This window comes from Borostomias antarcticus (assembly GCF_949987555.1).
Source record: "Borostomias antarcticus genome assembly, chromosome: 3".
In the NCBI taxonomy this organism is placed as follows: Eukaryota; Metazoa; Chordata; class Actinopteri; order Stomiiformes; family Stomiidae; genus Borostomias; species Borostomias antarcticus.
The window spans coordinates 37,408,853-37,424,419 of NC_140236.1; the positions used below are offsets into that span (position 1 = coordinate 37,408,853).

Sequence of the window (15,567 nt, forward strand, 5' to 3'; positions counted from 1 at the left end):
CTTTGCTAGCTCGTAACAGGCTCTTAGTGCAGAAGTTACACACTGCAACCTTAATATAACAGTATCAAGGAAGGAACGGGATGCATTTTGGAAAATCAAATAACATGCAGGAAACATTATGGGGAGAATGGGGCACATTCATGTGATGGACTTGGTTTTCATGTGTTCAGGCAATGACCATGTCCCACAAACACCGTTAGGAGTACAGTAGGGTAGAGCAGTGAGGGGTGGGTCAGAGGTCAAGGCAAATAAGGTCTGCTTTTGACCACTAGGGGGAGCATGACAAGTCTGCCGCTGTCCAGCACTCACCTGGATCAGCCTGCCCCACAAAGACAGACATGTAGAAAGAGAGGCAGTCACAGGCCAGTTTAGGAGAATGCAAAATCAGTTAAAGCTCTAAACCACTTCTCTAAGATTAGTCATTAAAAAAGACTAGTGGCTGTCTGCTCAGTGAGCGCCGTTCTGACGTGAACCTTCACTCACAGGTCAGTGTGGCCGGTATTTCAAAGGAAGCAGTTCCATAGGTGAGTAGTTTAAAGATGCACATCTTTACGGTTGAGACATTTTCACACCTCGCTCTCAGATCCCCGAACCACAAACACTCAGATCAGCATGAGCAGCATATCTCCCCACAGCCAGCCAGCCCTTCCTCACAGGGGGGGGGGGACCTCAGCCAGCCCTTCCTCACAGGGGGGGGGGGACCTCAGCCAGCCCTTCCTCACAGGCGGGGGGGCAGCCCTTCCTCACAGGGGGGGGGGGGACCTCAGCCAGCCCTTCCTCACAGGGGGGGGGGGGGACCTCAGCCAGCCCTTCCTCACAGGGGGGGGGGGGACCTCAGCCAGCCCTTCCTCACAGGGGGGGGAGGGACCTCAGCCAGGGGGGGGGGGACCTCAGCCAGCCCTTCCTCACAGGGGGGGGGGGGACCTCAGCCAGCCCTTCCTCACAGCGCCCAGCCAGGGGGGGGGGGACCTCAGCCAGGGGGGGGGAGGACCTCAGCCAGGGGGGGGGAGGGGGGGGGGACGGACCTCAGCCAGGGGGGGGGAGGGGGGGGGGGGGACCTCAGCCAGGGGGGGGGGGGGGACCTCAGCCAGGGGGGGGGACGGACCTCAGCCAGGGGGGGGGAGGACCTCAGCCAGGGGGGGGGACGGACCTCAGCCAGGGGGGGGGAGGGGGGGGGGACCTCAGCCAGGGGGGGGGGGGGGAGGGACCTCAGCCTGGGGGGGGGGGGGACCTCAGCCAGGGGGGGGGAGGACCTCAGCCAGGGGGGGGGACGGACCTCAGCCAGGGGGGGGGAGGGGGGGGGGACCTCAGCCCCCCTGCTGACTGACTGCTCCACCTTGACACACGGCCTCCAGAAACACAAGCCATGATTTATTGCAGCTCAGTTAAACCACAACCACCGAACTTTTGTTGTTTACTTTTTTTCCCCAGAGGGCATAAAACTCAAACTACATCCTCCGTTTAAAAATCATTGCGATTCCATCTCTTTTACTTAACATATTATTAATGGTCTAAGATTCTACACTGCTTCTTACCCCACTTTCTCAGCATTCACATTACTAGAATCCAAACAGAGGTAAGCTTGAGAGGAACTAGGAAACACTCCACACACACTTTCTCCCCTCCGTTCAGCGGTGTGTATCGGTGTGTATCGGTAATCACTTCATTCAGTGTCTCTCTCTCTGACTCTAATCTGATAAACATGGCCCACACTCCGCTGACGTGATTGTGTCCAACTCCGTCTAATCTGTGGGATTTATGGTTTCTGTTTCAGTTACAAAGTTCATAACCACTAAATCCTTCATCTAGATTTTTTCAAAAGGGGGAAACGCATTTCAGTGTAAAAGCTGATCGAAGAAAAGGCTCCATCGAATCTGGGCTTGGCTCTGCTGAACGGCACTCGCTTTCACAAAGTAACAAGTAAGTACAGGGAGTAGAGGTTAGGTCACAGGAAGCCGAGGGTGTAGTTAGCACATTTCTAACCTGCCGCTGACCTCAAAATGAAACTTTTTTTTTTTTTTACGAAAAAAGCATTCAGTGAACAAACTGATGAAATACTACGGTACGCTTCAAAAAACACACACAAACTAAAGCTAGTAATGCAAGGAGCAGCTAGTAAGCGACCGTGCCGGTGCACCTCTCTCTCACCTCATGTTTGAGCTCGGCTATGTGGTCCTTCAGATCCCGGATGTACTGGCTGGAGTCCGTGTTGTTTAGTTGGCCCTGGACCTTCCCTTCTTCTTTCTGGAAGACAACACACATACATACAATGTCAAACCACAGATCTGAGTTCAGGTTCAGAGGGCGCGACAGATGGATGCTTCATATACATTTGGATGATTAGATAGTAGTGATGACAATGATGATCAAACCAGCCTGAGCTAAGATGTAACCTTCCACCCAGAGACCTAGTCTACTGAACACTGTGGGGAAACGAGTATGAGGGAGTTACTATAACCACACACTAGATAACCACACACTAGTAGAGCATCATCACTGAGACACGAGTCTGAGGGAGTTACTATAACCACACACTAGTAGAGCTACATCACTAGAGAAATGAGTATGAGGGAGTTACTATAACCACACACTAGTAGAGCTACATCACTAGAGAAATGAGTATGAGGGAGTTACTATAACCACACACGAGTAGAGCTACATCACTGGGTGATGAGTATGAGGGAGTTACTATAACCACACACTAGTAGAGCTACATCACTAGAGAAATGAGTATGAGGGAGTAACTATAACCACACACTAGTAGAGCTACACCACTAGAGAAATGAGTATGAGGGAGTTACTATAACCACACACTAGTAGAGCTACATCACTAGAGAAATGAGTCTGAGGGAGTTACTATAACCACACACTAGTAGAGCTACATCACTAGAGAAATGAGTCTGAGGGAGTTACTATAACCACACACTAGTAGAGCTACATCACTGAGACACGAGTATGAGGGAGTTACTATAACCACACACTAGTAGAGCTACATCACTAGAGAAATGAGTATGAGGGAGTTACTATAACCACACACTAGTAGAGCTACATCACTAGAGAAATGAGTATGAGGGAGTAACTATAACCACACACTAGTAGAGCTACATCACTAGAGAAATGAGTATGAGGGAGTTACTATAACCACACACTAGTAGAGCTACATCACTAGAGAAATGAGTATGAGGGAGTTACTATAACCACACACTAGTAGAGCTACATCACTAGAGAAACGAGTATGAGGGAGTTACTATAACCACACACTAGTAGAGCTACATCACTAGAGAAATGAGTATGAGGGAGTTACTATAACCACACACTAGTAGAGCTACATCACTAGAGAAATGAGTATGAGGGAGTTACTATAACCACACACTAGTAGAGCTACATCACTAGAGAAATGAGTATGAGGGAGTTACTATAACCACACACTAGTAGAGCTACATCACTAGAGAAATGAGTATGAGGGAGTTACTATAACCACACACTAGATAACCACACACTAGATAACCACACACTAGATAACCACACACTAGATAACCACACACTAGTAGAGCTGCATCACTAGAGAAATGAGTATGAGGGAGTTACTATAACCACACACTAGATAACCACACACTAGATAACCACACACTAGATAACCACACACTAGTAGAGCTGCATCACTAGAGAAATGAGTATGAGGGAGTTACTATAACCACACACTAGTAGAGCTGCATCACTAGAGAAATGAGTATGAGGGAGTTACTATAACCACACACTAGTAGAGCTACATCCCTGGGAAAGCGTGACTGAGGACGTGTAGCCATGGACTGAGGTGGTCACAGATGGAGGGGAAACTAACACATGATAACGTGGTTGAGTGTTTTTATTTCCTCCCGGGGCCCTGGGGATGAAGTGAGTCGCTCAGTTTAACAGCGAAAACACCGTCCATGAGCTGTTTATCATCATCACAACACATCTGCAGGCGGAGGAGATAAACACAAACCTCAAATCACGCCCCACCCCCTCCCCTCCTCCATAGGCTCACCACAGATAATAACGCAGAAATGGGGGAGGGGTGCCTGCAGGGGGTGGGGTGGTAGGCCGGGGGGGGGGTTAAGTTCCCTCTCTGCCCCACACCTCAGAATATACATGGAGTTTTAGATTCCTGTGGTGAGGGCTAAGGCGAGGGTGCGAGTCCCTGATAGTCTGTTTACAATGAGAGATCTCGGCAAACAGCTTTCTTCTAAGAATCTGTGTTTTTCTTGAGGTTTTTCCCTCCCAAACTCGTTGGCGATAAGGAGAGGCAGTTAGTCCGACTTCCTCATGCTCAGCCGCGTGGATCGCCAGGTGCCAGGCTGTGGCCAGGGACGTCAAACGTCTTGAAGTAATGGCTTCCTTACGTTTCTGCACCCAACACCCCTCTGGTTGGTTAGTTTCACATGATTCTTGGTTTCTTTGAAACGCTTTGACGGATGGGCATTTCAACATGGTGCGTGATAATGTTAGATCTGGAATGATTCTACAGTCAGGATCATCAATGGAAAAAGGCAAGTTTAAGCACTGAATAGTTACAGTGATATTAAAGGGGCATGCCTACTTTAAAGGAATAGTTTGGTATTTAGCATCATAAGCCCTGTTAAGGTCTCATGTCACTGCTAAGTACACAATGGACGTCTATGGGCATAGATATGAGATCCATTATGGTTAGTTGTAACTTACCTATGACATGAGCAATGAGTACTAATATATCAAGAGTGCACAAACTTTTTATATGATCGTAAAAAACGTATAACAGGTCTTATACTGCTAAATACGAAACTACTTCTTTAAGTAATGTGGTGGAACCAATGTGGATATGCATTGTTTCCAAGTACAGGTATCAGTGCAGGTCTGCTACTGTATATGACCGCTGGAGGGATTCACTCCTAGGGCCTCGTACAGAAACCAAGTCCAAACAAATGTGACCCCATCATGACCAAGGCCAACTGACAGCGACGTCTGAGTGTTCAGATAAAACCAAGCAAGCAAACTTCTGAGTGTTCAGATAAAACCAAGCAAGCATGCAAAGCTTGTTACAAGAACTGTGACATTTTGACCAGTTCCTCTTCAGTCTTCACATACAGTCGAACTACGAAAAGAAAATCAACACCACTTATCCTCTGACAGGCTCATAACAACAATACATAGATGAGCTGCTGTGCTGAATTTGTCAGCTGAGCTCTTCAGCTCCAGCACGATGAATCTAAACCTCTCAGCAAGGCCAGGAAACAAGAAATCATGCACCTCTGATTCTAGCAGTCGGTGTGAAAGGAAGCGGTTTCTCATCCTGAAGGGTAGATGGCTGTGCTGTGGTATCACCATGGTCACACAGCACACGCTGAGAGAGGATAGTGTGTGAGAGTTTTGAATTACCCAAACCGGCTGTATAAATGACCCTAACTGGATATACTGTAAACATCTGACTAAGAATCAACAATTCATACATTCACCTTATATTTTCCACCATAAGCCCCTGGTAGGGATGTGTGGGTCACAGAGGCACCTCTGGTACAGGTAGGCACCTCTGGTACAGGTAGGCACCTCTGGTACAGGTAGGCACCTCTGGTACAGGTAGGCACCTCTGGTACAGGTAGGCACCTCTGGTACAGGTAGGCATAAGGCAGTCAGTTGACACTCGTCACCCCCAGACCCAAGACATGTTGAGGCTGGCCTAGTGGGGGGGGGCTGAGCAACAGTGCTGGTACTAACAGGATGACTTTACTCAAGTCCTCATCCAAACATCCATCCCTCCAGGCTCAGTGAAGCACCAGCCTTAGCTGATACTCCAGGTCTCTGCACAGACCACACTTCTCTATAGCCTTCCTCTTCATCACAACTCTCTCTGTAGCCTTCCTCTTCCTCACAACTCTCTCTATAGCCTTCCTCTTCATCACAACTCTCTCTGTAGCCTTCCTCTTCATCACAACTCTCTCTGTAGTCTTCCTCTTCATCACAACTCTCTCTGTAGCCTTCCTCTTCATCACAACTCTCTCTGTAGCCTTCCTCTTCATCACAACTCTCTCACTGCTGTAGCCTTCCTCTTCATCACAACTCTCTCACTGCTGTAGCCTTCCTCTTCCTCACAACTCTCTCACTGCTGTAGCCTTCCCCTGCCATTTAATCCCAGGCCAGGGCCAGGAGCGCTTCGTAGAGTCTACTCTCTTTTACTAGCACACAGTGTTGCCTACGAGAGAGTGATATGTGAACCCTGAGCATGTCGCCACAACCTGAGGTGAGGAAACCACAGACTGAGCTCCTCTCTTGCACAGGATGTCGCCCACTTGCCCCCCAGGGGCTGGATGATGTTGAGGAGCTGGTCATCCACATATGGAAACTAGATTTTCCTACAGCTTCTGCAGAGGTGAGAGGCGGTAGTCGTGGATTCTGGGTAGTGGTGGATTCTGGGTAGTGGTGGATTCTGGTGTTGAGAGGCGGTAGTGTTGGATTCTGGGTAGTGGTGGATTCTTGGTAGTGGTGGATTCTGGTGTTGACACAATGTTGTTGCTTCAAGCACCTAGTAACAAAACCTCAGACCACATTTTATGTGCATGTGTGTGTGCGTGTGTGTGTGTGCGTGTGTGTGTGTATGACTAGCGATATATTTTCAGTTTTGGATGTGCATGTGTGTGGGTGCGTTATGACAGTGTGTCTGGCGCTCACGACAGCACAGCCCACGATCAACTAATGAGCTGTAATGAACTGACTCACTCGGCTCCTTTTACTACTAAATATCTGCATTCACCGTTCACTTGTGGAAAGAACTGAGACTGTGGAAAGAATCACTGCTCATCTCCACTGCACCACTATGATGACCACATTTCTACCTAAACTTTCCATGTAACCTCTAAGAAAGAGATTTTGTCTTGCGTTCAAGAACTAAAAAGACTGTAAATAGATTTAAGGATATGTTCCCTGAATGTCATGTTTAGCCCTATTCCTGGCTTCCCTGGCAGGTATCTGACTAGTGCAGGTTTAAATATTTCTGTTTTGTGCAGTACAGAGTTCTGGGTCAATAACGTCGGCGCGCACCCTGGCTCGTTGCTAGCTATGTAAGCATAAATATGTAAGCATCAGAGCTTGGTAAGCATAAACCATGTAATTCCTGAGCTTGAAATCCACGTATATCATACTTTTTAGAGTTTTTCCGAGTGTGCCCATAGCGTTACAACGAGCCAGGGCGCGCACGCCGACGTTATTGACCCAGAACTCTGTACTGCACAAAACAGAAATATTTGAACCTGTACTAGTCAGATACATGCCAGGGAAGCCAGGAATAGGGCTAAACATGACATTCAGTGTACATATCCTTTAAATTATATAAATAATTAAAAAAACTATAGGAATATGGTCAAATATTGTTTGATTAATGCTTAAATTAATTAATGTTTACCTTATAGTACACATTCAGCAAAGTATGGCCATAAAGCTCATGGGTGCATTCAGTGTAATTTCCCTCTAAAACATCTCACTAAACATCTCACTCAACAGATCAGGGGCCTCAAGATGCACGAGGCTTCAATTACTCTAATAAATCACTTGCACAGGAAAGACAGTTTATTTTAAATAATTTATCAGCCACCAAATTCACCAGAAATCCTGAACCAGACTGGCACGTTGCAGTAACAGGAAAGGAGTCACATTCTCGTAAGACTCGGCTTTCTTAGTCCACCTTTCACACCTGCTCTATAGGGATTTTTCTCTTGATGTTTGACACATTAACACACCACACCTTCTTCCTCACATCAATGATGAAACCAAAATAGACACAGCCTCCTCTATCTGTGCACCTTCCTGTTAGGGGTGTATCTGAACACCCGGGCGTTAAATCTTTGTAGAAAACAATTTGACTTGCCGTAGAGGGTAAGAATGTTGAATAAGACAGACTTGTGTGTGTTCAGTATGTGCTCAGTACAGGGTTAGAGAGGGAGGGGGGGGGGGGGGGGGAGCAGCTCAGTACAGGGTTAGAGAGTGAGGGGGGGGGGGGGCAGCTCAGTACAGGGTTAGAGAGTGAGGGAGGGGGGGGGAGCAGCTCAGTACAGTGTTAGAGAGTGAGGGGGGGGGGGGGGGGGAGCAGCTCAGTACAGGGTTAGAGAGTGAGGGAGGGGGGGGGGGGGGAGCAGCTCAGTACAGTGTTAGAGAGTGAGGGAGGGGGGGGGGGGGGGAGCAGCTCAGTACAGGGTTAGAGAGTGAGGGAGGGGGGGGGGGGGGAGCAGCTCAGTACAGGGTTAGAGAGTGAGGGGGGGGGGGGGGGGGGAGCAGCTCAGTACAGGGTTAGAGAGTGAGGGGGGGGGGGGAGCAGCTCAGTACAGGGTTAGAGAGTGAGGGGGGGGGGGAGCAGCTCAGTACAGGGTTAGAGAGTGAGGGGGGGGGGGGGGGGGAGCAGCTCAGTACAGGGTTAGAGAGTGAGGGGGGGGGGGGGGGCAGCTCATTACAGGGTTAGAGAGTGAGGGAGGGGGGGGGGGGGAGCAGCTCAGTACAGGGTTAGAGAGTGAGGGGGGGGGGGGGCAGCTCAGTACAGGGTTAGAGAGTGAGGGGGGGGGGGGGCAGCTCAGTACAGGGTTAGAGAGTGAGGGAGGGGGGGGGGGGGAGCAGCTCAGTACAGGGTTAGAGAGTGAGGGGGGGGGGGGGGGGAGCAGCTCAGTACAGGGTTAGAGAGTGAGGGAGGGGGGGGGGGCAGCTCAGTACAGGGTTAGAGAGTGAGGGGGAGGGGGGGGGGGGCAGCTCAGTACAGGGTTAGAGAGTGAGGGAGGGGGGGGGGGCAGCTCAGTACAGGGTTAGAGAGTGAGGGAGGGGGGGGGGGGGGAGCAGCTCAGTACAGGGTTAGAGAGTGAGGGAGGGGGGGGGGGCAGCTCAGTACAGGGTTAGAGAGTGAGGGAGGGGGGGGGGGGGGGAGCAGCTCAGTACAGGGTTAGAGAGTGAGGGAGGGGGGGGGGCAGCTCAGTACAGGGTTAGAGAGTGAGGGAGGGGGGGGGCAGCTCAGTACAGGGTTAGAGAGTGAGGGAGGGGGGGGGGGGGCAGCTCAGTACAGGGTTAGAGAGTGAGGGGGGGGGGGGGGGCAGCTCATTACAGGGTTAGAGAGTGAGGGAGGGGGGGGGGGGGGGGAGCAGCTCAGTACAGGGTTAGAGAGTGAGGGGGGGGGGGGGGGGCAGCTCAGTACAGTGTTAGAGAGTGAGGGGGGGGGGGGGGGGAGCAGCTCAGTACAGGGTTAGAGAGTGAGGGGGGGGGGGGCAGCTCAGTACAGGGTTAGAGAGTGAGGGGGAGGGGGGGGGGAGCAGCTCAGTACAGGGTTAGAGAGTGAGGGGGGGGGGGGGGGGGCAGCTCAGTACAGGGTTAGAGAGTGAGGAGGGGGGGGGGGGGAGCAGCTCAGTACAGGGTTAGAGAGTGAGGAGGGGGGGGGGGGGAGCAGCTCAGTACAGGGTTAGAGAGTGAGGGAGGGGGGGGGGCAGCTCAGTACAGGGTTAGAGAGTGAGGGGGGGGGGGAGCAGCTCAGTACAGGGTTAGAGAGTGAGGGGGAGGGGGGGGGGAGCAGCTCAGTACAGGGTTAGAGAGTGAGGGGGGGGGGGGGGGGGCAGCTCAGTACAGGGTTAGAGAGTGAGGGAGGGGGGGGGGGGGAGCAGCTCAGTACAGGGTTAGAGAGTGAGGGGGGGGGGGGGGCAGCTCAGTACAGGGTTAGAGAGTGAGGGGGGGGGGGAGCAGCTCAGTACAGGGTTAGAGAGTGAGGGGGGGGGGGGGGGCAGCTCAGTACAGGGTTAGAGAGTGAGGGGGGGGGGGGGGGAGCAGCTCAGTACAGGGTTAGAGAGTGAGGGAGGGGGGGGGGGGAGCAGCTCAGTACAGGGTTAGAGAGTGAGGGAGGGGGGGGGGGGAGCAGCTCAGTACAGGGTTAGAGAGTGAGGAGGGGGGGGGGGGGAGCAGCTCAGTACAGGGTTAGAGAGTGAGGGAGGGGGGGGGGCAGCTCAGTACAGGGTTAGAGAGTGAGGGGGGGGGGGGGAGCAGCTCAGTACAGGGTTAGAGAGTGAGGGAGGGGGGGGGGGGGAGCAGCTCAGTACAGGGTTAGAGAGTGAGGGGGGGGGGGGGGGGAGCAGCTCAGTACAGGGTTAGAGAGTGAGGGAGGGGGGGGGGGGGAGCAGCTCAGTACAGGGTTAGAGAGTGAGGGAGGGGGGGGGGGGGGGAGCAGCTCAGTACAGGGTTAGAGAGTGAGGGGGGGGGGGGCAGCTCAGTACAGGGTTAGAGAGTGAGGGAGGGGGGGGGCAGCTCAGTACAGGGTTAGAGAGTGAGGGAGGGGGGGGGGGGAGCAGCTCAGTACAGGGTTAGAGAGTGAGGGAGGGGGGGGGGGGGGAGCAGCTCAGTACAGGGTTAGAGAGTGAGGGGGGGGGGGGGGGGAGCAGCTCAGTACAGGGTTAGAGAGTGAGGGAGGGGGGGGGGGGCAGCTCAGTACAGGGTTAGAGAGTGAGGGGGGGGGGGGGGGGGAGCAGCTCAGTACAGGGTTAGAGAGTGAGGGAGGGGGGGGGGGGCAGCTCAGTACAGGGTTAGAGAGTGAGGGAGGGGGGGGGGGGCAGCTCAGTACAGGGTTAGAGAGTGAGGGAGGGGGGGGGGGGCAGCTCAGTACAGGGTTAGAGAGTGAGGGGGGGGGGGGGGGCAGCTCAGTACAGGGTTAGAGAGTGAGGGAAGGGGGGGGGGGGAGCAGCTCAGTACAGGGTTAGAGAGTGAGGGGGGGGGGGGGCAGCTCAGTACAGGGTTAGAGAGTGAGGGAGGGGGGGGGAGCAGCTCAGTACAGGGTTAGAGAGTGAGGGAGGGGGGAGGGGGGGCAGCTCAGTACAGGGTTAGAGAGTGAGGGGGGGGGGGGCAGCTCAGTACAGGGTTAGAGAGTGAGGGAGGGGGGAGGGGGGGCAGCTCAGTACAGGGTTAGAGAGTGAGGGGGGGGGGGAGCTCAGTACAGGGTTAGAGAGTGAGGGAGGGGGGGGGGGGGAGCAGCTCAGTACAGGGTTAGAGAGTGAGGGGGGGGGGGGGGGGAGCAGCTCAGTACAGGGTTAGAGAGTGAGGGAGGGGGGGGGGGGGGAGCAGCTCAGTACAGGGTTAGAGAGTGAGGGGGGGGGGGGGGGGAGCAGCTCAGTACAGGGTTAGAGAGTGAGGGGGGGGGGGGGGCAGCTCAGTACAGGGTTAGAGAGTGAGGGGGGGGGGGGCAGCTCAGTACAGGGTTAGAGAGTGAGGGGGGGGGGGGGGGGGAGCAGCTCAGTACAGGGTTAGAGAGTGAGGGGGGGGGGGGGGGAGCAGCTCAGTACAGGGTTAGAGAGTGAGGGAGGGGGGGGGGGGGCAGCTCAGTACAGGGTTAGAGAGTGAGGGGGGGGGGGGGCAGCTCAGTACAGGGTTAGAGAGTGAGGGAGGGGGGGGGAGCAGCTCAGTACAGGGTTAGAGAGTGAGGGGGGGGGGGGGCAGCTCAGTACAGGGTTAGAGAGTGAGGGAGGGGGGGGGGGGGCAGCTCAGTACAGGGTTAGAGAGTGAGGGAGGGGGGGGGGCAGCTCAGTACAGGGTTAGAGAGTGAGGGAGGGGGGGGGGGGGCAGCTCAGTACAGGGTTAGAGAGTGAGGGGGGGGGGGGGGGAGCAGCTCAGTACAGGGTTAGAGAGTGAGTGAGGGGGGGGGGAGCAGCTCAGTACAGGGTTAGAGAGTGAGGGAGGGGGGGGGGGGGGGCAGCTCAGTACAGGGTTAGAGAGTGAGGGGGGGGGGGGGGGGCAGCTCAGTACAGGGTTAGAGAGTGAGGGAGGGGGGGGGGGGGGCAGCTCAGTACAGGGTTAGAGAGTGAGGGAGGGGGGGGCAGCTCAGTACAGGGTTAGAGAGTGAGGGAGGGGGGGGGGGGGGCAGCTCAGTACAGGGTTAGAGAGTGAGGGAGGGGGGGGGGGAGCAGCTCAGTACAGGGTTAGAGAGTGAGGGGGGGGGGGAGCTCAGTACAGGGTTAGAGAGTGAGGGAGGGGGGGGGGGGGCAGCTCAGTACAGGGTTAGAGAGTGAGGGGGGGGGGGGGCAGCTCCAGGGCCAGAGAGAGGGGGGGGGGGGGGGGCAGTACCTGGATCTCCAGCTCTGAGATCTGTTGTTGGAGCTCGGCCATAGCAGCGATGTTGTCAGCCTCTCGTAGCCTCACTGCCATGACCTCCTCCTTGCTCTGCAAAAACACAGCAGACATAACGACAGCCCTTCTAGACAGAGTACCAGGGTTTGCTGTACTGATGGGTCTCAATGTGCACTGGAGTGCAACTTGCAGCATACCACTAAAATTTGACAAAGTCTGTTTTTCTGATTTCTGCTGTGAGTAAATTCCTGAGAGGTGTTTCTGAACTACAGGGGGCGGGTTAACCGCATGTGTCGGCCTATCGCAGAGACAAGATCTTATCACAAGCTGCAAAAGCCAAAAGCAGAACAAACTGCTTCCTTTTTTCTGGACATGGATATCAATGTTCTCAGAAGGTTACTAAGATAACGATTTATCAAAACAACGATTAAGAAGCATTTCTAGTTGAACACCACAAGGGGCTGATTGCATAACATGCAGCATGTGAGTATCAGAGACCCGGGTCCTTGGGTTCTTCTGAGGCCCATTTCATCATTCGTTACTTTGGTGAATCCTTCCAGTCCCCAGATACAGGCACATCAGATCAGAGATGGATCAGGAGTACGCTAGCACAGCCCAAACAGCAGCAGAGCGCTTCTTATACCTTGCACTCAATCTCCGCCTGCTTGCGCTTGATCTCCTGCAGCTGCACGCTCAGCCCCTTGTTCTGAGCCGTCAGCGTCTGCACGCGTTCCTGAAGCGCCCGTCCCTCCTGCTCCGACCGACGGAGGTGGTTACCGTGGATCTGGTTCTGAATTCACACGGGGAGGAGTTAAGATTACTCATCAGAAATAATTCAGCATGAATCACGTTTGTTAGTTGAGTCCCAATTCGAGCTAAAACCCTGTATATTTATTTTCAGTATGAAAGGAGTTGCTATGAAGAGCTAATGTCACTGCAGGTTGCTGCTCCCCTCTACTGGTCGTTGTTGGGTAATGCGGTTCAGACACCAGGACGGCCGTGACCCCTGACCTGTGTCTCCGTCTCCAGCATCCTCTGGCGGGTCTCTCGGAGGTCGGCCTGGGCCTCGGCCTCGCGCAGACGCACGCTCATCAGCTCGTCCTGCAGCTCGCCCAGCGCGTTCTTCCTGGGGGCGTCCTTCCAGCGACCCGCCGTGCGCGCCAGGTGGCGCTGGAGGGGGGGGGGGGCGGGGAGGAGGGGGGGCGGGGAGGAGGGGGGCGGGGAGGAGGGGGGGCGGGGAGGAGGGGGGCGGGGAGGAGGGGGGGTCGCACACAGGGGGTCATTATGTGAAAAGACATAAAATCACTAATCGACTAATGATGCTCATCGTGAAGGTTGCAATTGTGCTACAGGTCCTCGGTCTGAGTACTGTTGTTAAGAGCGTGTGTGTTTGCAGGTGAAGGCGCCTACCTGCCAGTGCTCCTCCAGGTCTCTGACCTGCTGTCTCAGCTCCTTCAGGCCCGTCAGAGCCTCCGCCTCCCTCAGCTTCACCCCGATCAACTCCTCCTGGAGGCGCACCACGTTGTTCTCATCCGGCAGCGAAGTGTTCCTCTGGGAGAGAGAGAGACAAACACACACAGATCTAGAAAAATATCTCTCATAAAAGAAAGAAAACTCTTGTCTAAAGAGTGTGGACTAGATCCCAGTCCCAGCGAGCTGATGGGCCGGTGTTGGGTCGCTCACCTTCTCCATGTCCAGGATCTTGTCTTGCATTTCCTTGAGAGCACACTGGGACTCGGCCTCCTTCAGCCTGGCCTGAACCAGCTCCCTCTCCAGCTGCAGGAGGGCGTCCTCTGAGTAGCGGGGGTTCCCCTTCTACAGCCCGGAGCAGAGGAGCCCATCAGAGGGACACAGCGGAGAGACCGTCTGCTACACTCAATCTGTGCCCTCCACATTCGTCTCTTGATTGTCAGCAACGAAGAATCAGAATACTGTGCCAAGAACACATTTGTAATCGTTCGCATTCACAATTATGTGGACCGAGGAAACACATCCTCATCCTTCTGGCATGTTCACTAGCGTTCCCTATGCACAGAGGATAGTGTTTTAACAACAACACATTTTCAATTTCATCCTGGATTTTAACAGATGACAAACAAATTAGCCCTCGGCTTCTGACTGCCACATAAATGTTTAATGTCAGCTCATGTTCAAAACGAGACGCCACCATATTACTGTATGTAAAACACTGCTTTCAGATTCACTGCACACATCATCTCACAATGTATCTACATCAATAATTCAGGGTCTCCTATGTCTGCTTGGCCAATGCACAGGGACAGCTCCGCTGGTCGAATGCAGAGCTCTGTGCTCCACCTACAAGCCTCAAACAGCTGCTCAACATCGCCAGAAGTGTCTTCATGAATAAAGACTCCAAATGGTGGCTGCATTGTGTGGAACAGTGTCCCAATTTGAAGTCATGCATGGAAAAAGGTATAATTATGCACATGGAGGGCAGTGTGTGATTGGCGGGGGCAATCCCTCCATCTCTGCTGAGAGATTTTTGTTGCTAGGCAACAAAACACATTTTCATTGAATGAGCCCCAACTCTGCAAAGGTGCAGAAAATCAATCATCGATGTGTCAGATAAAGATTGATAGAATAATGGCAAAATATTAGCATAGCATGACACAAACAAACCAAGACTCCAGCGCCACGAAAGGGGATAATCTCAACATGAGTCTGAGCAGCGGAATAGAGCCCGTCAGGGAGGGGCTCTGCTTGATGAGAGGGTCTGCCCAGCAGGGGGTCCTCCCTCCAGGGGGGGGCAGCGTCGCCCTCCTTACCGCTTTAGGCTGCTGCTGTTGCTGGAGCTTCCTGATGATGCTCTGGGCCTGCTCCAGCTGGGAGCTGGCCTCCTCGCTCTGCTGCCTGACCGTGGCCAGCTCCCGCCTGACCAGGTAGGTTTCCTCTGCCTCCTGGGCTCGCGTCACTTGTCCCTTGGGACATAACCAACCGGGGTGAGGTGAGCACGGCGGGGAGGGGGCGGGGGCGGGGGCGGGGGAGGGGGCGGGGGAGGCAGCAGATCGAATAAGAGATTGGGAGTTTTGAAACATGCCTTTTTTTTCTTCAATAGGTTTTCATTGAGCGTCACTGCTTGACTTTGATTGACAGTCCTATGATTTCTTCAGCATGGTTTGTGATGCTTTATGACATGCCATTATGTGATATTACATGCACTTCCTAAGTCCTAAATTTTGCTAAAGCGATCTGGCTTTACCTATATCTCTCTGATTCAAATTACTGAGAGCAAAATATCCAATTAGATTTTCATTGTGCCGTTATTCAAAAGTGGTAATCATGAGCGTGCAAAGATACATGGAGATAAAGAGAAATCTGAGAGGATGGAAAGTACAGAGTAGGTAAGAGGGAATAAGGAGAAAATAAAGATTATACCTGGATCAATCTATCTGCCAAGGAAGCACTTTCCTACAAAACAGAAATATCAACAACAGAAAGTGCAGAGGGAGAGAGACCACAGAGACA

General features: G+C 53.4%; 1 protein-coding gene across 2 annotated transcripts in view; it reads right to left on the minus strand.

Annotated features, from left to right (window-relative positions):
• evi5b (ecotropic viral integration site 5b) overlaps positions 1-15,567 on the minus strand; it is a 45,986-nt gene that overhangs the window by 2,548 nt on the left and 27,871 nt on the right. For both annotated transcript variants that reach the window (XM_084435798.1, XM_084435799.1), the window contains 8 exons: positions 15,478-15,510; positions 14,868-15,020; positions 13,765-13,896; positions 13,492-13,632; positions 13,093-13,251; positions 12,725-12,871; positions 12,079-12,174; positions 2,149-2,244 (listed from right to left, as the gene is read on the minus strand). In XM_084435798.1, the coding sequence (XP_084291924.1) occupies positions 2,149-2,244; positions 12,079-12,174; positions 12,725-12,871; positions 13,093-13,251; positions 13,492-13,632; positions 13,765-13,896; positions 14,868-15,020; positions 15,478-15,510 (957 nt within the window). The remainder of the gene's footprint in view (positions 1-2,148; positions 2,245-12,078; positions 12,175-12,724; positions 12,872-13,092; positions 13,252-13,491; positions 13,633-13,764; positions 13,897-14,867; positions 15,021-15,477; positions 15,511-15,567) is intronic.